At 40.3% G+C, this 25360-nt stretch overlaps 2 protein-coding genes across 5 annotated transcripts in view; one reads left to right on the forward strand and one right to left on the reverse strand.

Annotated features, from left to right (window-relative positions):
• The window catches only part of ZNF277 (zinc finger protein 277), a 131015-nt gene extending 114516 nt beyond the window's left edge, over positions 1 to 16499 (reverse strand). Inside the window, exon 1 of one of the 2 annotated variants that reach the window (XM_043463168.1) lies at positions 16354 to 16499. In XM_043463168.1, the coding sequence (XP_043319103.1) occupies positions 16354 to 16441 (88 nt within the window). In that variant the 5' untranslated portion in view covers positions 16442 to 16499. Of the gene's footprint in view, positions 1 to 9328; positions 9383 to 16353 lie in introns of those variants that run through there. The other variant, XM_043463170.1, reaches the window with a different exon arrangement.
• Positions 16500 to 16702: 203 nt separating this feature from the next.
• Positions 16703 to 25360, forward strand: part of DOCK4 (dedicator of cytokinesis 4) — a 471517-nt gene continuing 462859 nt past the window's right edge. For 2 of the 3 annotated variants that reach the window (XM_043463171.1, XM_043463172.1), the window contains exon 1: positions 16704 to 17076. In XM_043463171.1, coding sequence (XP_043319106.1) covers positions 17040 to 17076 — 37 coding nt within the window. In that variant the 5' untranslated portion in view covers positions 16704 to 17039. Of the gene's footprint in view, positions 17077 to 25360 lie in introns of all 3 variants that reach the window. The other variant, XM_043463173.1, reaches the window with a different exon arrangement.

The following is a 25360-nucleotide window of genomic DNA, read 5'->3' on the forward strand; positions in this document are numbered from 1 at the left end:
CTCTTAGCGACCCCATGGACCGCAGCCTACCAGGCTCCTCCATCCATGGGATTTTCCAGGCAAGAGTACTGGAGTGGGGTGCCATTGCCTTCTCCTCCAGACAGGATGCTTTGTTCTTATTCTCTAAATGAACACATCCTATTTGATTTCACAAAGTTTCTTCTATTGTCTAGTTGATACCTTGTTCCTTTTTCCTGCAATTCATGTTGTCTTCCCCTGAGACTTTAATTCCAATTATGTTGACTTGAAATCTCTATCTTGATTCCCCAGATCTCATTATTCACTTTTAAAATAGTCTATCTAGTCTTTAGTATACTACATTTATGGGACAAAGGCTTTGAAAACACTGTAGTTAAAGGGGAAAAAATCCTTTTTTAGGTGAAGGGGGTGGCAGTCCCTGGATACTACTCCATTTTCATTAAGAGAACTAGAGAAAATAGAATATTTTAAATTGATATCAATCTTCTATCCCAATGAAATGGAAACTACTATCTTGTCTGCTTTTCTGAAATAGTAGATTAGACTCCTCTCCCACAAATTACCGACTTCAAGCAAATGCAACTGATTTTAAGAAGGAATACATAAGATAAGCCATACACTGATCAACCAAAAGATTCTTTTAATTAGTAAAGTCTTACAGGTGACTTGTTCCTAATACACGATATAAAACAGTACCATGCTGATGCTTCCTTACTTCAGAAATGAAAAAAGATGTCATTCATGTTAAAGAAAAACAGTAAAGGACATTTATGGGCAATGAAGTAATCTCTTACAACAATAAATTATCAAAATGGAAAAACAGGAGAATGTGGAGATGGAAGCAATATGAAAAATCGCAGTCTGTCTTTAGGATCAGATGGCATTCATTAGACACTTCAGAAGTAACTGGACTGCTCTCTCATACATACACACATACAAAATGCAGCTTATCACTAAAAAGAAGTATTACAGTGGAAGACTAAATACCTCTGAAAGGATGACTTTGGACTTATCAGCTGTGCTAAAACAGAGTTAAGGATTTGTATTAGATATGTATGTAAGTTTTCAATAAGAGAAAACTTACAGCAACAAAGCAGCATTTCCCCATTTGGGTTAATCAGACTAAACTTCACTCCAATTAACACATCAACATTCTTTTTTACATAAATACAATAGGCACAATTTTAAAGATATATAATCATCTTCTCTCCCAAATGATGTGAGGTCTTGGTTGAAAATTCTTAGACAGTCTGCAAAAAATCTGGAGCTTAATTAGGAGTACCTGACAAAACTTGACATGGATCAAAGCAAAAATTTCAGGGGTATATGGTCATTTTTAATTATGGAAAATATATCAAATTTTCTGAGAAAACAAAAATTTCATAGAGATAATAAAAACACAACTTCAAAAGTATACTTTCATCTAGAAAATAAAATTTAAAAGCGCAAATTTCCATATGACAGTCTAGTGAGCGCTTCATGAGCAGGCTTTACTCTTCCATTTGTGCCCCTTAATCATCTAATGTGGGACTCACACCTGAAATGTGGTTACAAACAAGGTAGAAAAAGAAAACTCACAGCTATCCCCATGGTTGAGAAGCAGCAGATTAAATTAGCAGGGCCAGGCAATGAGGAGTCCTGAATAAAAATACTCTTTCATTTTGGGATTTTTCCTATTGGCACAGAGACATTATAGCTGGTTTGTGAGCCGGAAGGTTATATGATGCTTTAGAGAGACTTACTTGGTGGCTCAGTGGTAAAGAATCCACCCGCCCCTGTAGGAGATGCAGGGTCAATCCTTGGATAGGGAAGATATCCTGGAGAAGGACATGGCAACCCACTCCAATATTCTGGCCTGAGAAATCCCAAGGATAGAGCAGCCTGGAGGGCTACAGTCCATGGGGGTCACAATGAGCAGGACACAACTGAGCATGCACAAGCACGTTTAGCTTGGCACCCAGTTTGGACTACATGAGGACTGTGCTATTCTCACAAGAGCCTCTGAAGTCTGTATTCATCTTTACATCAGAACTGTTGCAAGGCTGTTCCTCTCCAGCAAACCTGCTTCATATTTCTCACCCATAAAGCACTCCTCACCATGTAGGAGCTAACCCAGGTTATTTTTACAAGGCCCGCCAACTCCTTTTTAATACAGCCATCATGCCCCATCTAGCCTTGCCTCCCCCTCTACCACGTCATCTCAGGCTCTGCTGACATGCCGGGGTGTGGGTTCTCCTGGCCTTTTCTCATGTGGCTTCCACTGTTAAGAAGACCCACCGCACCCGGCAAAGACCACTGCCTAAGCCTCACCTCGTGAAGCCCACCCGACCTCTCCAACAGGCTAAAGACGGAGGCAGGCACTACAGCTATGCTGCCACAAGCCGAGGAACGCCCCGTGCCATCAGGAGCTGAGAGAGGCAAGGAAGGGCTTCTCCTCTAGAGAAGAGGCAGAGTGACACTGCTGACATTTTGATTTCTGCCTCTGGCCTTCAGAACTGAGACAGAATCAATTTCTGCTGCTTTAAATCACCCTGTTTGTATAATCTGTTACACGCAGCCTTTGAGAATGAACATAATATATATCAATGGAACTATTAGCATTAAAACTTTTCTCTCTACAAGCAGGTAATGGGATTCTCCTAGATAATTATGAAGTGTAATATGATTAAAGCTACAAAGAAGTGTGTAGCTAATTCATACTATGGTTCAAGAAAAGCTTCACATAAAAAGTGACACTTAAGCTAAGACTTGAAAAATGAGTATGACTAGCCCAGAAAGAGAAACGGAGGAGGTATATATTTATAATGAGGATTATAATATTTATGAAGTATAACTTATGAAGGATATAACATAAAAAATGTTGCCCATAAGTATATGAAAATGTGTTTGAGTTTACACAAGTATGTGTGCATTTCACAGAAGGGTCCAAGGATCAGCAAACATTGATAACATTCTAATAATTTTTGATATCTATAAATAAGGTGAATTCAGAATCTGATTAATATACTATCAAAAAGGCCAGCAAACATGTGATTTTTAGAAAAGGTGACAAAAGCGCAATCCAATTGTTTCACTTATACACTGCTTGCCTAAATCAGTTTACTTTGAAACCACATTTAGTTTAATAGTGAGAATCCTGAAGAAATGGAGACTTGCCAGCTGGCTCTGAATACTGCTAACTAGAAGTGAATAACAATGGCCCCATGAATCACTTCTAAATTGTTAAAAAAAAAAAAACTTTCAATAAAAAATTCCTCTGCATCACACTAGTTGTGGATTTTTACATCAAAGAGATGTCTGGATTCATCATTTCATTTATAAACAGTAATTCAGAAACTCTGACATTTCTGACAATGATGCCAAACACAGGCAATGAAAAAAACTGCAACTAACCTACATTCTTGAAGTCAATGAAACTTGATAGGAGAATGTAAATTAAAATTTTATAACCTTAAATAATGCATTAAATAGCTATGGTTACCTGGTTTAATAAGAAGCATAGGCTTGAGTGCTCTGGAACAGTAGATCAGAGATTGGTTACTTAGGAACAATTTCCTTTTATATCGCTCAATATTCAAATCTCAGTTCAAATATACTAAGAGCAGGACACTAAAATAAACAAAAGAAAATTTGAAGAGTTCTCATATTGTGCTAAAGTGGGTAGGTTTTGTTTATACAAATATTTATTTCAATGCTTCGTGGAACGTTTTCAAAAGAATTTTGACTTTCTGAATATGGGAGGGGGGCGGAGTGGGGCACGGGGAGGGTGGGGAGGAATGCTCCTTAGAGGATGTCACATCTCTCTGAGATAGAACAAATAGCTGTATTTACCGTTTTTACCCTGTGTTTAGCACTCTACACTTATTCCTTCCCCACTAAGGGCTTGAAGTAAAACAAGAAAGCTATAAAATGAACAACAATGGTTATAGCTATTATTATAGAAATAGGGAGAACAATCTCTTCTTGAAGATGTTTACAGATGGAACTACTGAGGGTGTCTAAGCTCTTAATAAATATGATCAGTTTATGGAGGAGATGACCCTGATAAGCATTTGCCAAATGAAATTCCATGGAACACTAGGGTCTCATTAAATGTTAATAGGTGCTATTTGAGAAAAAGATAGTGCAGTTAAATATTTGGGAAACTGTAATGTAACATTTATCTCTTTAACAGCCACAAAAATTTGTATGCTAAAAAGTCCTGAAGTAAGAATGCTTTGACATTCTATTTAACTCAGTATTTGCACCTGAAAGTCTCTTTGGTTAAAATACTTTTTCCACCTTAGAAATCAATGGAGTCCTGAAATACTGTCCCTAAAAACATAAATAGCATACTAAATTCACATCAGCCCTACCTACTTCCATCACACAGATGAACAAAAACAAGAACACAATTTTCTATGAATGTATCTCAAAAGTATGATGTCAAAGAAATCAAGTTCTTTTCTGTCCATTACTTACAGGTTTAATTCATTTTTAAATTCATTTAGACTCTAAGAACATGTAAATCTATATGGTTGGATGTACTCTGAGTTTCATTAAATGAAAGTAAAACCAAACTGTGCCCTATTTATGGAAACAATGATAACAAGTGATACTTAAAAATACCTTATTAACAAGTGGGAAACAATTAACACTGAATTTTCATCTGTTTTGTCAAAAAAAACTATCTGTTTTGTCAAGAAAAACTAAGATGTTTCAAAAGGAAAAAGACCCAAGACAGGAATCTTTCTCTGTGGCATCAAATACCCACGTAGTCCAGGGGTCATGAGAAAGAAAGGCTATTATCACCTTATACTTGAGAATTATATTACAACTGGCTGATTATTCACGATTAATGAGCGCAGGGTTAGGAGTTCAGTGGCCAGATGGGCAACTGTAATGAGCTGCCTGGAGCTGGGGCCCTGCGGCACAGCCAGTCCGCGTGGCAGGGGCCCTACAGCAGCAGTCTGGCTCTGCCCCAGCAGGGACCACCTTGAGCCAGCGGCTCTAAACCAAGTCAGTCTTGTTGGCTTCATCTCCATCTGGGTCTGGAATGCTAGTCACTGGGCATGTGACTCATTTCTCAGAACGAAGCCTCAACTTGTATATCTTTTTTAGTAACTGAGCCTTCAACCTGCTGTCCTGACTCTGTAAACTGTCTGATTTCATACCTCAGCCAGAATAAATGTCCCTGTAAACCTGTTTCCCTAAGGCTTTTTAACTGACTTGAATCCTGTCTCTCAAGTCCAGTTTTCTTGTGAGTGTGTTCTTGTTACTGACAAAGACTCTCCTTGACCAAACTTTATAGTCAGGTTCCTCTGAATCTTTTTCTTGATCAGGCCATGCTAGACCTGCATAGACAGGTTTTAGCAAGAATCCTGGTAAGTCAGTCTGGAAAGAACCCCCCATTCTCCATCTCTGATGGGGTTCCTCTGTCTCTACTATCCTCCAGGTGATACCTTACTACCATGGCAGACCTGTGGCAAGAGTCTTGTTGAGTCTGTATAACCTGTGAAACTGTGTCCTCCTAAAATGTAGTTGCCCTGCTGAGTTTATGACTACCTATCTGAAAATTTATTCCCTTTCGTGTCCCCTCTGACCTCAATCCTGTGCTAACTGAACACTAAACAACCAGAGTCAGGTGACTAAAATTGCCGTTGTTGATATTATCATTAAAATACAAACTCAGGTTCTTTCTCCAGGGCAAGATGAGCTAATAGACCCCCGAGGCATGGATCACCTGGCCCGAGAATTGTAAACCAGAGACATCCTAACTCCCCAAACTACGATTAATAAATGTCACAACCAGCTTCTTTCTTCCTTCCCCTTTAAAAAACCCCTAACTCCAAGACCAAGTTGGAGCGTTTGTGAGGCTTGTTTCTCCTGCTTGGAGCCCAGCCGGCGATAAATTCTGACTTTGCTGCAAACTCCTGCTGTTAAGAGTTTGGCTTTCTGCACCACAGGCACATGGACCCTTTGGTCCATTACACCAGAATGTCCCTAATGTTTCCTATTAGGAATTTTCTATCACCTAACCTACCCAACCTGTTCCTTATCTAAAAATCCCTACCTTTCCTTAAACTAAGAATTGAGTCCAGTTCTGTATTGTGGTCTCTTCCCTTCCACTCCAATAGTTGCTGAATAAAATCTATTTTTTTACTCCTTTACTGTCCAGCTCTGGTTTTCTTTAACACTACCAGACACCAGACTTTCTACCTGTCTGTGCTCTGATGCCTGTTTTGTCATCATTATGGAGTTCTCTGCCTACGCTCTCAGGGGCTTCCTGATGACAGAGCCCAAGCAACCCCCAACCTATAAAAGAAAGAATCTCCATACACAACCTGCTTTGTCCTGGAATGTCTTTCAAATCTCAGGAATTTCCTTACAGGACTGATGGATCACCTGACTTTATTAAAGACAGCATATAATTAAAGTCTAGTAATGGCAACCCATTTCAGTATCCTTGTCTGGAAAATTCCACGGACAGAGGAGCCTGGCAGATTATTGTCCATGGGGTCGCAAAGAGCCAGACACGACTGAATACACACCCTTGAGTCTTCAGTATCTCTTTCTCTGGCACATACCGATGCCTCCTGACTCAACTTTCCCTCTTCAGTATATTATTATCTGATTAAAGTTTGATCTTATCATTTCCTTTCCTCAAGTCTGCTGAGTCAGGATCTAACATTTGAAATCACATCATCTGCCTCAAACTGTTCAAAACTCTTTTCATTGTTCTATCTACCTAACATTTTCTCGGGGCAAAATGAGATGAGTTGTGACCTGATGCCTATGCCTTTAGGTTTTCACTGTTCCCTCCCTTTGCCTAAGCCTAGGATGCTTTGCCTTATTTCTGCATGTCCAAATCCTACTCAACTTCAAGGCCCAGCACCACTTGCTGGGTACCATCTCTTTCTTGCTCAACTCTATTCTAATCACTCTGATGGTCCTTAACACTTTCTACTTTGTAATATAGGTACTTATACCTCATTATCTTTCCTATTAGGCCATAAAACCCTGGACTGCAAGACTTATCTTATTTCCATCTTTGTATTCTACAGCATCTAAAATACAGAAGCTTGCACACAGTAGATGCTTAATACAGTTTTTTGAATGAACTAATTCTCAGTTCTATCAAAGCCCTTTCAGATTTGCATCATTTATTAAAATATGGAAAGGAGAAGGGATGGGGTAAGATGAAACGTCATGATGATCTATCCGTAATCTCTTGGATTAAGAAACTCTAGAAGTTGTCTGTTGCCTGTGGCTCTGCACCAATTTTCTAACTTGATACACTCGATTAGTGACATTAACATGTGCAACTAATGTGTATCTAATTCCCAAGGGAAAATCCATATATATATATATATATATATATATATATATATATATATATATATATTCTTTCTACACAGACTCTAGAATTAATGTATAATTAGACTCCCTAGATGTTAAGTCTGTCTTCTCTTTCTTTTGTGGATGTACAGATGATCAGTTGAAAGAATGCTAACATAAAGAATTCCCCCATTTGCATACCAGAAAATCTTAAATATGAGTGCAAATAACTTCTCTAAAACCACAGAGCCAGTCAGAAGCAAAAGAGGGATTAAAACCCAGATCTTTTGACTCCTTGTGAACGCGCCACCAAACAATATAGTCTATGATCACTGATGTTGGAAAAATAACTCAAAAGTCCCAGTAGATTACAGCATTACTTTCCCTCATGAGGATGCATGTTTATAAAGCTTTCAAAAATCATCCATCAACTAGTATGTAAGCAATTCCAATAAGCTTTCAGACTCTCTTTCACTTTCCTCTTCCCTCCTCCATTTGTGAAAATTAGTTGTATGGTGCTTTAGCAAAGATAGCTTGATTGATGTTATGTTACTGTTCAACAACAGTTCCTGCTATTAATTGCTTTATAATGGTAATTACGATTTGTGGTACAAGATTATTTTCTTTTCTAATTGGCTATTACTGGTGAATAGCAGCTTGTTACATAACAGAAAGACTGTGTTAAATAAATAACCACAATTACAATTCTGAAGTCCTTCTCTTAAAAAACAAATCAAAGTTTTGAATAAAACCACTAAAAAAATTGTTAAAGGCAGGGCCTCAGTAATTACTTGGGGGAGGGTTCATCTTTCAGTTTAGAAAAAAAAAAAACACGAAATAAGGACAGCGTTAGGGAAACCAGGAGATGGAGCATGCATTTCCTTTCTTTTAAAAATAACCACGCTTAAAAGCTTTATTCTGGTCAGCTCCTCAGTCAATGAATACAAATTGCAGATTCAAATGTTTCCAATTCTTCCCAGAGTACAATATGGAAACAGAAAGGACTTTCCAATTAGCTCCGGTAAAATACGAATGTGGAGCCCCACCGACTGCACTGAAACATCCTCAAGGACAAGGCCAGGGGTTCTTCCTCATTTGTGCCCCATACAGCACCCAACATGGAGCTGACTGACAGTCACAACCCATTCAACAGCAAATGCCATCACAGCACAGCACTGTCCCAGAAGACGAGGTGATCCAAAGCTACATGTGACAGTCCCGTCCTCAAAGGGATTATTATAAAATCAGGGGTGTATCTTGATTCAAACTCTAATGCTAATTAGCCTGTAATCCTTTTAAAGTTCTACCTCCAGACTGCCACAGTAGTGGCAGCAGTTGTGATGATAACAGGGAGGTCATACGACTTGTTAAAGGTCACACAGGTTTTAACTCACAGCTACTTTGGAATCCAGGTTGTCTAATTCCAAAGACTCACAATTGCCTCTTGTGATATACCTTCATCAACATTATTCATATCTATCTTCACAGTATATCAAAGCTTACAGAGTGCTTTCACATATAATGCCTCACTCAACCTTCCAAAATATCAGTAAGGTAATTAACCTGCAGCATTTTTATGAGATTGAGGCTCAGAGAGGTTAAGCAATTTTTACCCCCCAAGTTCACACTGTGACAAAGCAGCAAATTCAGGATCAAAGTGCAGATTTCTAACTCTTAATCCAGGTTTTCCTTCCACGTATTTTTACTCAATGTATTAATTTAAATATATTACACATAAAGAAAGCCCCAAATTATCCCATATTAGATTATATTATTAATACTTAAAATATTCTACCATTTATTATTGAATCCCCCCTAATGTCCCTCTGCACCCTTGATGAAGCAAAGGTTTAAAATTAAGTCCTGTTTAATACTAGAAATTTTACTTGGTTCCTGAAGACAGCACCCAACTCCAGTTGGCTATTTTACAAATAAATGACACTGGTCACAAAGACCATTGGCTGAGATGTAAAGAAAGGCAGAAGACTGATAAGTCGAATCCATCACTTCTGGAAAAAGCTGCCCTGCTCACCTTTGGGTCAAAGAAGTCAATACAACACACTTGTTTCAGCGAGAGATGGCAATTCTTCAAGGCACTGTCAGTGAAATGACAATCCATTAGGTCTCATAAATTTGTTAAATAAATCACAGCAAAACTGAACCCCAGTTTGTGACAAAGTTGCCCATGAACAGTTAATAGAGATATTTAAAGATTCAATGACTGGAAGGACAGTTTAGATACACTTCTTATTAAATGCTCATGAATTTATGTATAGAAGAAAGTATGATTTTTATTTTTCTATTTTATTTTTCACAGAATCAGTTTTATTTTATAGTTTTTAGCATTACAGTAACTGATCCTCTTTACCTCTGCTCACTTCCCTTTTAAATGAACTCTTTGATCCCTGGCAGAAAGTCCTTTTAGGGAAAGACTTTTCCTTCAGCTCATCTGTCCAACTGGAGAGAAAAGAGTTTTCAGGTATCAAACGGTGATGAGCATCAGGAAAGTATTAATATGATTTTTATTATCAGTCTGGTCAATATCATGTTCAGTGTTTCAAGATGGGGTTGTATATGCGTTTGTGTTGTGGAGACTGGAGCTATTCTTCTCCATGAATGGAATATCTATGTCAGTATACTAAGAAGTGTAGATTAACTCAGTGTCTGATACTACAAGGACTGACCAAATCCCTTAATAGAAACCTGGTCATAAAATGAACAAGAGACACTCAAAACCAGCACCTGTACCACCACTGGCACACATGTTGGACGTATTCCTGAACCTATGGCGGAAATAAAAGTCACCATTTATTGAAGACCAGGAATTATACCCATCATTTCACTGTTTTAATATTCCAGCAAGACAGACATGATTAGCTCCCATTGTTAATAGGTGAGAAACTGAAGATCAGAGGTTGTTTAACTTGCCTGTGGCTGGTTAAGTAACCAGGGTTTGATGCTAAGTTGGCCTGATCTCTTTTCTCATACTGTGTTGCCTTTCTATAGTAACATAAGCTTTAGAACAAATTTATGTTTCAGGAAAGTCTGTTTCAGACCTCATCCAATGGACTTTAGTTACTGTGAGACATCTTTCTAATAGTAATTGGACTAAAAGTTCTCTTTCATTTACTGTGTGACCTTGTGCCAGCCGCTCTTTGCACCAGTTTCCTCCTTTGTAAATAAAAAGGGGATAATATGAATATCTATCCCAGGGATGCTGTGACACAAAGTAAGATCTCCAAAAGCATTTGAAACAGTACTTGGCACAATGATTGCTCAACAAATGTTAGCTACTATCAGCATCATCATTATTATAATATCTCCTCTTAATATCCTACAAGTTGGGTCTCATGTACATTTTAAAGGAAAACGAAGGATGTTCTAAAGAAGGCCCCTTCAGAACCTGACATCAAACCCAGCAGCTATAATTCTTTTTCTTCCTTCACACCCTCTGGCCTGTACTTTCCAGGCCATCTGAGTATGGAAGGTTGTTTGAGCTTCTTGCCCATGAGTCTAAATGTGGGTGGTGTATGTGTGAAGAGCTGGGAGCTGGGTATGAGGGGGCTGCACTGGGCAGAGCTGAGAAAGGGTATAAAGATAATACAAACGGCCTTCAGAGCACATAGTTGCAATACCAGTACAGAGCACCAACAGACACTCTGACAAGCCCTAGGAATGCATGGGCAGCCTAAGCAGTTATCACCACTACATTCCTAAGCTTCCCCTTGGTTACACCATAATTTGGACTACTTCTAAGTGAAGCAGAGTAGGCAGTTTTACAATTCAATTAGGCATATTTTTATACTTAATTCAACTGATATTTACTGATTTCTAACTTTATAAAAGGAAGTATGTTAGTCTTTCATAAATATAAAATTCAATGAAATAATCACAAACTCTGCAAGGTAGGTATTACAGCTATGTTTTCATAAATGTAGCAAATGTGCAATAAATCTACCACACATAGCTGCTAAATGTCAGAATTGAAATTTAAATACAGTTTTTCCAAGACAGGCTCTAGTCCTCCTTCCACTGTCATGTCAAATATATGAGACTGGACTTAAGCCTTAATTCTGAAAGATGACAACCTCTGGAAAACTGGGTAACAGCCACATAGATAATGGAAGACAGATTTCAAGGTCTATGCAGCAGTTTACTCAGTTATGAGTGCAAGGTTATAAAGGACAGGTCTGAAGTATTCTTTCAAAAATTTAATCATTATCTAAAAACTAACCGTTCACTTAAAAAAAGACTGAAAAACTATGCTAAAATGCTAACTGTGATTATCTCTAACCAAGTTGAGACTTCATGATGATATTCTACATTTTCCAATTGATATGCATAACTTTCACAAGCACACAGCATCTACTGAGTTTTTTATTCTACTTCATTTCCTCTGCTTAAAACAGCAGTCATTTTAAGTACTTTGGATAAATTTCAAACAGATTCTAACCATCAAATTGCTATAGAATGTTAACTACACACAGCTCTGATAAGCACTGGATGTATAAACATAAAATAAGACACCTCTTACCCTCAAGAAGCTCACAGTCTACTGATGTAGACAAAATTGCCAACAAATAACTAAAACCTATTACGTTAAGTGTGATAATGGAGATCTGGGAAGGGAAGCAGGGTGTCTGACGATGAGGCTGGAAAAGTCGATTAAGAACCTTAAATGCAATGCATTAGAGTTACACTGAAGATGTGAAGTGAAGATCCATGAATACATTTCAGTTTTGGAAGGTGGATTACGAACAGCAAAATCAAGAGTCAGTAAGATCAATATGAAGGTTTTGCAATCATCCAGGCTAGAATTCAGTTTGGGTCAAACATTTATTAAACACTGACAAGAGGACAAGAACAGGGTCAAGCAGACAAAAACAAAAGACATGGTTTTGGTCCCAAAAGCAGAGTCTGGAGCATAGGGGATATGCATTGTAAGTCCAAAGAAGCATTATCCTTATCATCATCTACTGGGCATGCATTTGTAGGGAAAAAAGTTGACTCTATCAGAATGCTACAATACGGAAGCACAGATTAACTGTCAGAAGAAATCACCTCCATCAGAAAAACTTCCCCAGTAACCTCCCCAAATGTGAGAAGTGTTGAGTCTATTTATTATCTGTTCCCAGTTTTAGGGAAAAATATGAAGTCCTAGTCACTGTTTGAATGTTTGGAAGGTGGTGTGTGTCTGATCAGAGGATTCCCTGAAGGAAGATGGAGTCTAGCACACAGACCTCAGGGAAGGTGTCATACCTGCCTGCACACCACAAAGTGACTCATTCCAGCAGAAATCTTGCACAGTTGGGAGGGTTTCTATAAAAAGACTCCATAGTTCCTTCGGTCCCAGAATATTAAACACACAGACTGACATTTTAATTAGAATTAGAGGGAAACCTCTTAAAAGAGACAGTTTTTAAGAAATTAAAGATTTTTACAGGGAAAGACATAATTGATAACTGAACTGGCTGCTTAGCAAAAAATATGTATACCTTTAACATCTGTAGTTTCACCCAAAATTTGTATCACACTTTATAGACTTGGAAAAGAATGTGGATAAAGTCACACGAAACATGGGTTATCAAAGGAATTCTTAACGACAACTTTACCTTATGTCCTAAAAACCAACCATTACTGAGACTACTGGGCAGTTCTGAGTCAGGGTGAGGAATTTTTTTCTGGTACAGACAGCAAATTCACTGTTCAATACTTTCATTGAAAATAAACTGGAATCTAAAATTACGCTTTCCATCAGATACTCAACTCACTCTAATAGTCATCTGAACATTTATCCTGAATTAATGATGGTAATCCCAGTTTTGTAAGGATCTGGAGGAAAGGATACTCATATTATTATTGGTGGGAATGTCTACTCCCCATTGAAGGGGAAAATCTGACATCTATCACAATTATAAACATGTGTCACCTTTGATCTAATTTCTCAAGAAATATACACCCGGTGGACAAGGATATGTATGTAGAGCTGTTCTCTACATTAGTGAAAAACTAAAGCTACACTTACATGTTCATTAACAGAGGAATGGTTAACATATGGTACATTCATATCATGGAATACTATGGGCACAGTCCTTAAAAACAATGAAGCAGCAGATGTACTGACATGGAAGAATGTCTATAATAGAACACTGGAAGAAAGAAGGTGGCAGGTCTTTAAGCTTACACTGAATGATCCTTTTTTATTCAAAAGAAATAAAAACCATACAGACGTGTGTCATACATAAAATTTATTGAAAAGAATACTTACCCAACCCCCAAGAACTGTTACTTTGGGACTGAGACTGTGTGAGGTGCAGGAACTTTGATTTTTTTACCTTACACATCTCTGAATGGTTTGAACTCTTGGTGATTAAAAGTTTTACAATTTTAAAATGACTAATGTATTTAAAAGTCACACAATGCTTTTGAAAGGCACACCCAATTTTCTTTTTTATGAGTTACTTTGTGGGATAAATTTACCAAAGATTCCACCTTCAAATGTTAAACAGGTAGCCTTTTGGAACTTTGAGAATGTGGAAAACTTTTAGTATGTTACCATAAGATAAGAGTTGACTATATGGCATATCCCAAAATGAACTGTTTAGAGTATGAATATAACACAATATTTAAGAATGGAGCTTACTAAAAATTTCTACAAAGAGGTACTGAAATAATTTCAGAACTAGGGGTTTCACTGAAGTGGGAATAAGTAGCACCAACTCTGCTAAGACAAAAATTTAAGACTAAATGTCAATTTAACCATGAAAGCACAAAAAAAGCAAGAAATTAACAACAACAACAAAAAAAACACCAGTGACAAGGATGAAGAACCACATTTAAGCCTCAAACCACATTTGTTATGTTAGGAAGTTAGACATGAGCAGCAAGGGAGGCCTGGCTGAAAGGGATGCAAGCTGATCTCTAAATTCCATCCCAGACACACCCAGGAGAGCTCACAGATATGCTACAAAATAACCAGAGACTTTTCAACTCTTGCACATGTGCCCTAGGGACACAGTGAGTGGATACAAAATAATCAAGGGGCTTCTCCAAGCAACCTTAGGCACTTAGGAGCCCAGTAAGGCTCATGAACATTCTACATCTAATTATAACAGGCTGAATTATGAGAGGACACAAACAACATATCCTGCATATGTTACAACTGTCAATCAGCCTTGAGTATATGCCCATTTGCATTCCCTTTCCTTGACTAGTGGTGGGTACAAGTTCTACTCTGCACACACCATAGGCAAAAGGGAGAGACTGGAAGTATGAAAGTGGGACACCGAACAGGATCAACAGGAAGGAAGAGGAGAACTCCTTTGGAGTTAGTCTGCTCCCATGTTTTAGGAGTGTCTGTCTGTCTAATAAAAGATCTGTCTGCCTGAGCCAAACTGAACTGTAACTTGTCTGTTATTCTGTACCCTTTAGTCTATCACTCTTAAGTTTTTGGTGTGACAAGGCAAGAAACTAGGAAGAGAAATAAACTGACCTCACAGAAAAAACATCAACAGACCTCCCTGGCAGTCAGTGGATAAGACTCTGCAGAGGGCAGGGTTTCCACTGCAGGAGGCCTAGTCTGGGTCCCTGGTCAAGGAACTAAGTCCCTGCAAGCTGCACGGTGTGGCCAAACAAAACAGAAATCAAAAGGAAAAAGACAACTAGCTGTGTTAAATTATGTATCAGACAAAAAAAGAAGGGGGTAAGGTTGGTGATACACAGACTGTAAGGATACAGCTATGACAAACCAGACCGTGTATTAAAAAGCAGAAACATTTTACTTTCTTTTACTGACACTTTACATCACTTTACTGACAAAGGGCTGTCTATGGTTTTTCCCGTAGTCATGCATGGATGTGAGAGTTCGACCATAAAGAAGGCTGAGGGTTAAAGAATTGATACTTTAAAACTGTGGAACTGGAGAAGACCCTTAAGAGTCCCTTGGACTGCAAGAAGAACAAACCAGTCAATCCTAAAAGAAATCAACCCAAAATATTCATTGGAAGGACTGATGCTGAAGTTCCAATACTTTGACCACCTGATGCGAAGAGTTGACCCACTGGAAAAGCCCCTAATGCTGGGAAAGAACAAGGACATGAGGAGAAGTGGGCGACAGAGTATGAGATGGTTGGATGGCATAACTGACTCAATGGACATGTGTTTGAGCAAACTCAGGGAAACAGTCAAAGACGGAAACCCAGGAATGCTGCAGTCTATGGGGATGCAAAGAGTTGGATAGGATTCATTGATAGATGGATAGATGATAGATGAATAGAACAACAACAAAAGAAAGAAGCTAGGGATTCTAAAGATAACCTCCTTGGCAGCTTTCAAAGTTTGATTTTTGCTCTCTATACTAGGTCAGAAGACAACCTGAAAGGCAAGCAAAGCCAAAGTTAGCTGCGATGACTTTCTCTGAAGCCATGACTACAAATTACCATTTCCTTTCCTACTGCTCTAAGGACCCAGAGTTTGGGAAGATCTCCCAGGCTCGACGTTCAATCCTGGAGAACCCCCCGGGGCAGTTGACAGGGGAAGAAGCTGTGAGAGCCATACAGACTTTCCCTTCAGAGGCTGCTCCAGCCAACAACTGAGAAAGATCTGTAAAGAGCAGTGACCAACCAGTCTGCAAATGGAAATCCGCCCGAACCCAAATAAAACCTATCTCCCTAGGCCAAATCAAGCAAACCGAGGCAAGGGTAGAGTACTGGCGAGGAAAGAGGACAGCTAACTCCAGAGTTACAATCACACACGAGCAAACGTTGACCCACGCCCACTCGGCAGCGAGAGTAAAGGAGGGAACTCCACACGTAGGACAGAACCCAGGGAACTTCCCTGGCTGCGGATAAGGCCATTTCATCCCATTTTTGCTTCCCTCCCAGACAGTCTCCAGCAAGTAGCCTCCTCCCACCCCATCGTGTCCCGCGGGGCTCCACCCGTGGCCCCCTCGCGCTCAAGTGGCCCTAGAGCTGAGGTCCGTCCAGCAGTCAGCTGTATTCCAGGTCGGAGAGAAACGAAGACAAAAAACCATTTGCACCTCAGAGGCACCGTACTCACCCTCATAACTGACACCGCCGGCTCCACCACAGTTGCCATCCCTGTCCTCCCCTTGGGTAGCAGCCCCCTGGGTCTTGGGAGCAGCCATTACGCGGCTGAGAAAAAAAAAAAAAAAAGAGGGCCGCAGAACAGGCGCGGGACCAATGGAAACGCGGTTGGAAACGAATTCCCCACTGACGCGACTTTTCCTCCACGCCCACTCCGCGCAGTCACGATCTGGGCCAATAGAATGTGGCGAGCGGGACGTATCCCCGCCCCTAGCCGCTAACTCCCGCCTCCTTCCGGGATGGAGCTGTTGCAGAACTACAGTTCCCAGCGTGCTGCGGGGCGCTAGGCAGGGAGGGCTAGAAGAGGCGCTGACGGGCGGGGGTGCGCCGGAGAGTGCCCCGGCGTGTTCGCTTAGTTCAGTGAATCAGAACAATGACTGCGCCTCCGGGTTCCCGGGAGCGCGTCGGAGGACTGTGAGCAGCCGCCGCCGGGAGAGCGGCGGGCGGCGCAGCCTCGGCCGTGCGGTGTCAACGTTAGCCTCGGGAGCCTTCAGCGCAGACCCTGCCCAGAGACCGCAGCCCGCGCGGAGCCGCGGGGCTCCAGCGCTGCAGCCACTGCTCGGGAGCTGTGCATTGTCGTGAGCCGGAGAAGGGGCGCGGGGATTACAAAGCCTGAAGACCCCGCACCCCTGTTTAGCCATGTGGATACCTACGGAGCACGAGAAATACGGCGTGGGTGAGTCTCCGCGGGGCGAAGTTTTATTCTGCTTTGGTCCTAGTCCGAGCGAGTGCGAATTTCGCGTCCTTGCCCCTGTGCCCCTCTCGCTCAGCCCGGCTGCAAATGCCTAATTCTGGCATCGCGCTGCGGGTCCGGGGCTTTGCTCAGCCACCTCCTGGCACAGGGGTGCGCGTCGGGGTCTCGCCCCTCAACGCCGGATGGGAGCTCTCGGCACGGGCTCCCCGAGGGAGCGCCGGGACGGCTCCGGGGAGCGCGCGGCCAGCCCGCCTGCTGTGGGCTCTGCCTGCGGAGTTTGGAGTGGCTACCGGGCGTGTGTGTGTCAAGTTGGAAAAGGAGGACGGACGGCTTTCCTCTCCCTCTTTCTCCTTTACCTTAAAGATGGCAAGGGCTGCAACGACTTCCCAGGGTGGAGAGGGAGACAACAACAGTCGCGGAGAGAGAACATCCCCAAAACAGAAGGGAGGCGCAGAACCTTCCCTGTGCCTTCCACATTCCCGGAGTGCGGAATGTGGCACCGTCCTCAGAAGAGCCGCTCTGACTGTCCGGCCCGAGCCTTCCTCCTCCCTCCCATCCCGGGTTACCCGGTGTGTGTGTGTGCGCTCGGAGAGGCGGGGGGAATTGGTAAATTTCAACATCTGCGCCGCTCTGCTCTTTGGTCTTTGGAGGGGAACGGGTATTTCAGCAATGTTTTTACTTCTGACCACCCTCTCTGCCCATGGTGGGGGTGGTGCTGGAGGACAGCTGTGGAGTGTTAATGGGGAGAGAGACTCCGAAAGCCTGGGTCTTCGAGGCAACGAGACAGCTTTTAGGAAAGACTACCCTGACACGGGTGTTAGGAGGAAAAGGAGCAGGGTAGCGCTCCCTGTTCTGTGTAAAGGTGAACAACAAAGGACATTAATATTGACGGATGAATACAGGAGTCTCCCTTCCTTTCCCTCCTCCCATTTCAGGCGGATTACAGTTCCCGTTTTTGTTGTTTGATTTCAGCTGGGTCGCTCCTTGACAGTTACTCCTTTTAGGTTGCGACTGTTAAGAAGGAAGGCTCTCTGACAAGCCTGAAGCAGCCAAATGCAATTATAACCTCTCAGAAGGTTTGACAGAGAAAGTATTATAATTTTATAGTATAAAATAAAATTTTATACTAAAAATCCATAGTACATAGTTTCCTGTAATGCCCTGTCCTGCTTATTGGTTTACTTTTTTAAAAATTGGGTGTAGATCTAATGATTCAGATGATATGTAGGTATCTACTTATGTTCTAAATTCATTTTCCTGTAATTTAAAAAATCTGGAAAGCCTTTCCAGGGAATCATAATTACAGGGGATTTTTTCCCCCCCCCAACTTCATCTGGGGATAGGACTTTGGAGTGTCCTGAAAGGGCTGTAGGATTAAACAGAGTCATTCCCCTGTATTATATGAGCTTTCATTTTGGATTTTGACTGATCAGCAAGACAATAGTTTGCCCAGGACCCACCTTTGGGAAGGAGTTCCAGTTTTCCCTGTCTTTGAAATGTAAGGGGAGCCTTTATCAGGCGCTCAGCTGTCAGGGAGATGTTTCCTTCTCTTCACCTGCCTCCTTTTTGGGGGTAGACTACTTCTTGTGAGGAAGAGACATTGTTTTTGCTGAAGTGTTGAGGATGCGGAGTGGCCCCTTGTCACCGGTTTAGCACTCGGTCCAGGAAGCACAGACATGGCCAGCAGCACTGTCCCGCTTGGAGTTGATCCCAGATGTTGCTTTCTTCCAAGTGTTAAATTATACAGATTATGGATGGGATTTATTTTCTTGATTTCTTTATGTGCCAGGTCACAGCTGGGGTGCTGGTATCGATTAGATCTTCTCTTGCTTTTCTTTTGCAAGCTGTGGGCAGAGGATTAAAACACACTCTGGGATTTCCTGGAATGGCAAACCGGATGTTATCAGTCAAGTGTTTTGGGCTGCAGCAGACACCTCGCCTTTGGGTGGTTGTGATTTGGTTGCAGAGTAGGGGATGTAGATGGGTGAGCACACATTTGGAGAAAGGTGGGATGAGATGCGCGGTGAAAGCAGAGGGCAGGGATCTGTTGTGCTCATTTATGCAGTATAATACAGGATTGTTACCATCTTTTACTATTAATTTTTGAGCATTTGGCTTATGAAATGCTTAGGTGTTTTTTAGACTCCATCTGTTACATGTGTGTGTGTGTATGGTGAAAATTTTGCAGGGATTCTTATGTGTGGACTTTATTTCTCACCACAGAAAGGACTATTTGTAGCTGCTTGTACTTAGCAACTAAAACACACACGCGCTACAAGTTGTTTTTTTTTTTTATAATAAACTTGGTTACTGTGTGTGCTTTTCTTTCTAGCTTTTTATAAATACTCAAGAAAATTTATTTTATGGGCACAGATGTTTTGCTGATATTAGGTGTAGTAGTAAATCAATTTCCGTATTCTTTGATATAAATCGATCTTTGTAACTTTGCTTGAAGTTTCCATGCACATTGTATATTTCTAACATACTTATCTCTCACTATCTATGAGAGAATTATGTATCTTTATATATTATTGTTTCAGTCTCAAGCAACATACTGTAAATATGGATAAAATTACTTAAATTTCATACCTGTAGTGAGGTGTATCAGAGATAGGAATTCCTTTTCAAACCTGATGTGTGGGTACTATCCCCTCCATTTAATTGATGAATGGTCTTAAAACAATGCATACTTAGTCATATATCCAAGTGTTCTAGGGTATTAGACAGGTATAGTGATTAAACTAGAGTTCTGAGTAGTAAGGAACCTTGTCTCTTTGAAACATGTTAATAGGCACAATTGTAGACATATTTTATCTTGGGAGAGTCTGTTTAGCTCTTGGTCTTAGTCAAGACAGTGCTTGCTTGCAGCTGTGTGACATAGGGTAAGTCACTTAACCTTCCAGGGTCTCAATACACAGTCGAAGAATAGCCAAGGTTTTTCTCAGTATTAATTCTGTGGAGTTCTTCCAAACAAGTGTGTCCTTTGGTTAGGAAGATATTTCCATTGTGTTGAGACTGTTATGAGAAAGGCACGTTTCCTGTGACACATGCCACATGGTTTTCAACTAAGATCACAGGTAAGCAAAAGCTACCTGGCAGGCTGCCAGAACCAAGGTGATTCAGGCTGTTTGATTCTCTCTCTCTAGCAGGAACTCAATGGGCAGTGACTAAAACATTCTTGATCACCCCCTGACAACTTTCCTCACGCTGACTATCTGCCTTCTGTATGTTCTCGTCTGTCATAGTCCCCCGTCCCCTCCCTTAAAGTGATGGGAATTAGTCACAGAGAAAGTTAGGGCCATTGCAGGTCTATTTCTACATTCATTTGCTCAGCAGGCATGTGTGAGCCAGTGAGCCTTTGAGAGCTGCAGACTGAGCCCCTCACCCAAGCCAGATGTTTTACATTTGTGAACCTGTTTAGGCTTAGAGGGGTAATGTGGGCTGGATTGATCAGTGTAAAAAAACACCCCTAAGGCATACAGGAAACAAAACTCAGAACAAGCTGATCTGAAGGTCACAGATATCCTTTAAAAAATGAAGTGTCATCATACTTATATCACTGAGTCCTCACAAACATCCCTGTCTTCCATTTATCCTAAATTGGTTTTTTAAATCATCTAAGTAGGAATTCAGGTTTCCTAGGTGGCTCAGTGGTAAAGAGTCCGCCTGCCACGCAGGAGATGTGGGTTTGATCCTTGGGTCAGGAAGATCCCCTGGAGAAGGAAATGGCAACCCACTCCAGTATTCTTGCCTGGAAATCACATGGACAGAGGAGCCTGGTGGGCTACAGTCCATGGGGTAACAAAAGAGTTGGCCATGACTTAGTAACTAAACAACAGCAAAGTAGGAATTCTGTTCCTTTTTAAAAGTCCCTTCTATTTTAATGGGGAGAGGTACCATCTCTTATTTACTCAGGATCTTTAGAATGTCTTTTTCTTCAGAAGCGTGATTTATTGGTAGCCTGTGTGGAAGAGTTATGAGGGAGTGTACCTTTCCTCCTAGCTGTTTTCAGTTTGTTAGCTGGCAGTCTTGAGATGTTTCTTATCTTGTGGTACCATGATGTGTGCAGATAACATGTGTAGCTAGATAAAGATGTGCTACCTGGAATTGTTTGTGGTATTTAGAGACTGGTACAGGATTCTAAACTTTCAGTGGGAAGCAAAGAGCAGTGATTGTACTTGCAAGTAAAGTATTACTGAAGGGCTGTGCAGACAGTGAGGTGGCAGCCTACATTCATGATCTGGCCTCCTGTGGGAATAGCCTGTAAACATTTCCCCCTTTTGGTCATTCTCATAAGTGATGACTCTTTCACAAGGCCCCACAGTGACACTGAGATGCTGCCTTTCTTCTTTAGTCTTATTTTTTCCCTCAGAGGCTGTATAGTCAGAACTACAAAGGAGACTATAAACATTTCAAGAAACTTAAGGATTTCCTGTCTCTAGCTCCATTTTTTTTAGGAGACTACATTTGCAGAATTATCTTTGATACAGTATGTCCAAGTTCTAGCATAGTCATTTTATGTTGTGAACATATACAGCCAAGAAACATTAATCTAACTCTAAGGAAACCCAGCCATAATGCTGTAATCTTAGCTTATTAATACAATGTTTTATAGTTAAAAAGATGTTGTGAAATTATTTTATTTGAATCTACTCTCTGAAGTAGAATACTTTCCATTTAAGAGATGAGGAAACAACTTCACAGAGATTAAATGACTTACAGGCATGCGTTGGAGATATTGCAGGTTTGGTTCTAGACCATTGCAGTGAAGCAAATTATCACGATAGAGTGAATCACACACATTTTTTGGTTTCCTAGTGCATATAGGTTATGTTTACACTATATTGTAGTCTTTTAAGAGTGCAATAGCGTTATGTTTAAAAAACCATGTATATACCTTAATTTAAAAAGAAAACCAGCAATAAATAAATAAATAAATAAAAAGGGAAACCACAAGCCATCATCTGACAATGCAAGGTTGCTACAAACTTTCAATTTGTAAAAAATGCAGTATTGGTGAAGCATAGTAAAATGAGGCACTCTCCATCAGTGAGTTTTGACATTGCTTAACTGTCATCCATAATAGGAAATTCATTTCCTGATTCCAGCACCACCCTACACACATATAAGTGAAACAATATTTACTCATACTTTCTGTGATCTCCTATTGTTTTTCATTTAAAACATACATATATACAGGACTCAAATCATTATGTTTTACACCTGAAACTAATAAAATGTTGTATGCCAGCTATACCTCAATAAAATAAATTTATTTATAAACTTAAAAAGACTATCACTAACTTTACTTAATGACTCAGTGGGTCCTCACCGATAGTTTGAATGACACTGCTTTAGATACCTCATTTGGTATCTAAATGATACCAGGATACAGGAAGGACTGGAATTTAGGCCTTGTTGGGTTTCTAGATAAGTTCATTCATTATGTTGTTATTTTTTGACAAATGTGTATTTGTATTTAAACTTAGACTTTAATCATACTTTTTTCCTATAATAAAAGTCAAAGTTTGTCTTTTTATATAATATTTCTCATTAACTATGAAACAAGTATCCAAAGCCATCACATGCATTGCATGAATTGTTTCTTTTAGGCTAGGTGTGTCTTTCTGCTAGGGTCTTTTTGACAAGGGCTGGGATCAACTGCATAAAGCCCAATTTTAAGTTTTTATATATATATTTAATTTCCTTTGACAATGATCTCTGGCCTCTATAGCAGAAGAATGAATCTAATGAGCTATTAATTTCTTGCCAATTGAAGGGTTACCCACACCATTCTTTTCCATCCTTTTATGTATTGCTGATCATTATTAGAAGAAACAAGGCAACTCATGTGACTTATTTTCTTAAAAACATAAACTGGTAAGCTTATTTGGTCAGAGTATATATAATACTAAAGAATGAAGAAGTAATGTCCCCCAAGCTATTTTTATTTTGGCTTCCCTGGTGGCTCAGAGGTTAAAGCATCTGCCTGCAATGCGGGAGACCAGGGTTCGATCCCTGGGTCGGGAAGATCCCCCGGAGAAGGAAATAGCAACCCACTCCAGTATTTTTGCCTGGAGAATCCCATGGACGGAGGAGCCTGGTGGGCTACATTAGTCCACGGGGTCGCAAAGAGTCGGACACGACTGAGTGACTTCACTTTCACTTTCTATAAATGTACTTAAGGAACAACTGTTTTACTCTTTGGCATTTAAAAAAATGTGTGCTAAGATACACTGGATATTTACCAAGTAAGAATCACCAAAAATATTGTTAATGCCTTTTGGTGACAGAATTGCAATAAAACTGATATGCAGTACCCTACTGGTTGTATTAAATATTAATGTGATCCTTTTGGAAATGAAGGTGTATGTATATGTGTGTGTGGGTGTATAAACATGTAAAATAGGCTTTGTGGAGCACTTGCTTTTCACCAAGCTTTGTTCTGAGAGCTTCTCATGTGTTTTCTGTCTAATCCTCGTGACAGCTCCATAAGGGAAGGTTCAGTTTTCATTCATTTTACAGGAAACTGAGTCATAGAGAGGTTAAGTAAGTTGTCTAAGGTCATACAGGAAGTGGTGGAACTAGGATTGGAACCTCAAAAGTCTTCGAGTGTGCTTTCTTAGCCACTCTGCTGTATTGTCTAACATGATGGTCAAAAGCAGGAGCTTGAATCAGTAATTCCACCCCTCAAAGTTCGCATGAAACAAAATCAATAGTGGCAAAACACTTTATGGCAAACACTTTATGCAGTTATTCCTTGCCATGTGGTCTGTGAAACAACATCAGTTCCAATATAGGAATAGTTGAATCACATTTGATTATCAGCACAGCAGAATACTTATAGTCATAAAATGAAAGAATTCCATAAATAATGCCATTTCTAAAATACATTCCAAGAGACTTCTCAGGCAGTACAGGGGGTGCAGGTTCCACCCCTGGTCAGGGAGCTAAGATCCCACCTAACTTGCAGCCAAAACACCAAAATGTAAAACAGAAACAATATTGTAACAAATTTAGTAGCAACTTTCAAAATGGTCCATGTTAAAAAAATAAAATACATTCCACATACCTAGTGTCAGGTGACAAAATAAATGAAACATAGATAGTGATTGAAATTCCATAAAATGCCTGGCATTATAGAGAAGATGGTAGTTAATGTGTAGCATATAGAGAAGATGTATTCAATAATTAATGCACAGGTGATAATTGTTAGAATATTAAGATTACCAGCAAATTATTTTTTAAAAAACTCCTCCTGGTTGGAGATATGAGCATTATGCACCTTTAAAGCATGCACATTGTTCCTTCTGGATGATGGAGGTGACATAAAGGTGATCTAAGAAAGATTATTGCAGTAGATGAGGTTAAGAGATAAGTTCCTGAATCAGGTGAGCAGTCCTGCATGGTGTAATGTGGATAAATCTAAGATGTTTGGAATATGGAAACAATAGAGTTTATCATTGAATGTGAGGAGTTAGGGGAAGGAAGAAGTTTAGGATGTCTTCCTGATTTCTGGCTTGAACAAGTTGGGGAACATAGATTGTTGTTGTTTAGTTGCCAAGTTGTGTCCAACTCTTTTGTGACCCCATGAACCATAACCCGCCAGACTCCTGGGTCCATCTAGTTTCCTTGGCAAGAATACTGGAGTGGGCAGCTTACCATTTCTTTCTCCAGGGTATCTTCCCAACCCAGGGATTGAACCTGAGTCTTCTGCATTGGCAGATGAGTTCTTTACCACTGAGCCACCAGGGAAGCCCCAGGTGAACATAGGTGCCATTTAACAAAAGAGATGTTTTTGCAGGGGGGGCTGGTTTATAGCGTAGGATTAAGAGTTTTGTTTGGCTTCCTAGAGTTGGCCATCCCCATCAAACATTCAGGTGGCAATATCTGCATAAACAAGAATAGGAGAGAGGTTATAGACTAAAGAGCATGATTTGAGAGTCATTTGATTTAGGTGTGATAACTGAAATGATCCACTTTATTAATTGTATTGATTTTGATTATGTAGTCTGCTTGTCTAAGTTTTAAAGTGATAGAGCCTGAATTTTTCAAAAGCAGTCATCTCGAAGCACTTTATTAATACAGATATCCGGGGACTATAAAATAAGAACGATTAGCTGTCATGTAGAGTTGGTAGGAAGCTAGATTTCATGGTTTTTTCTTGCTTCCCATTGGTGCATTGCCTGGGTAAGGCATAAGTTACTTCTCTTTCTCTGACAGTTCTTTCTGAAGCAAATGTCTCATGCCAGATTTTGCATGTTTG

This window comes from Cervus canadensis, chromosome 3 (assembly GCF_019320065.1).
Source record: "Cervus canadensis isolate Bull #8, Minnesota chromosome 3, ASM1932006v1, whole genome shotgun sequence".
NCBI classification, from domain to species: Eukaryota; Metazoa; Chordata; class Mammalia; order Artiodactyla; family Cervidae; genus Cervus; species Cervus canadensis.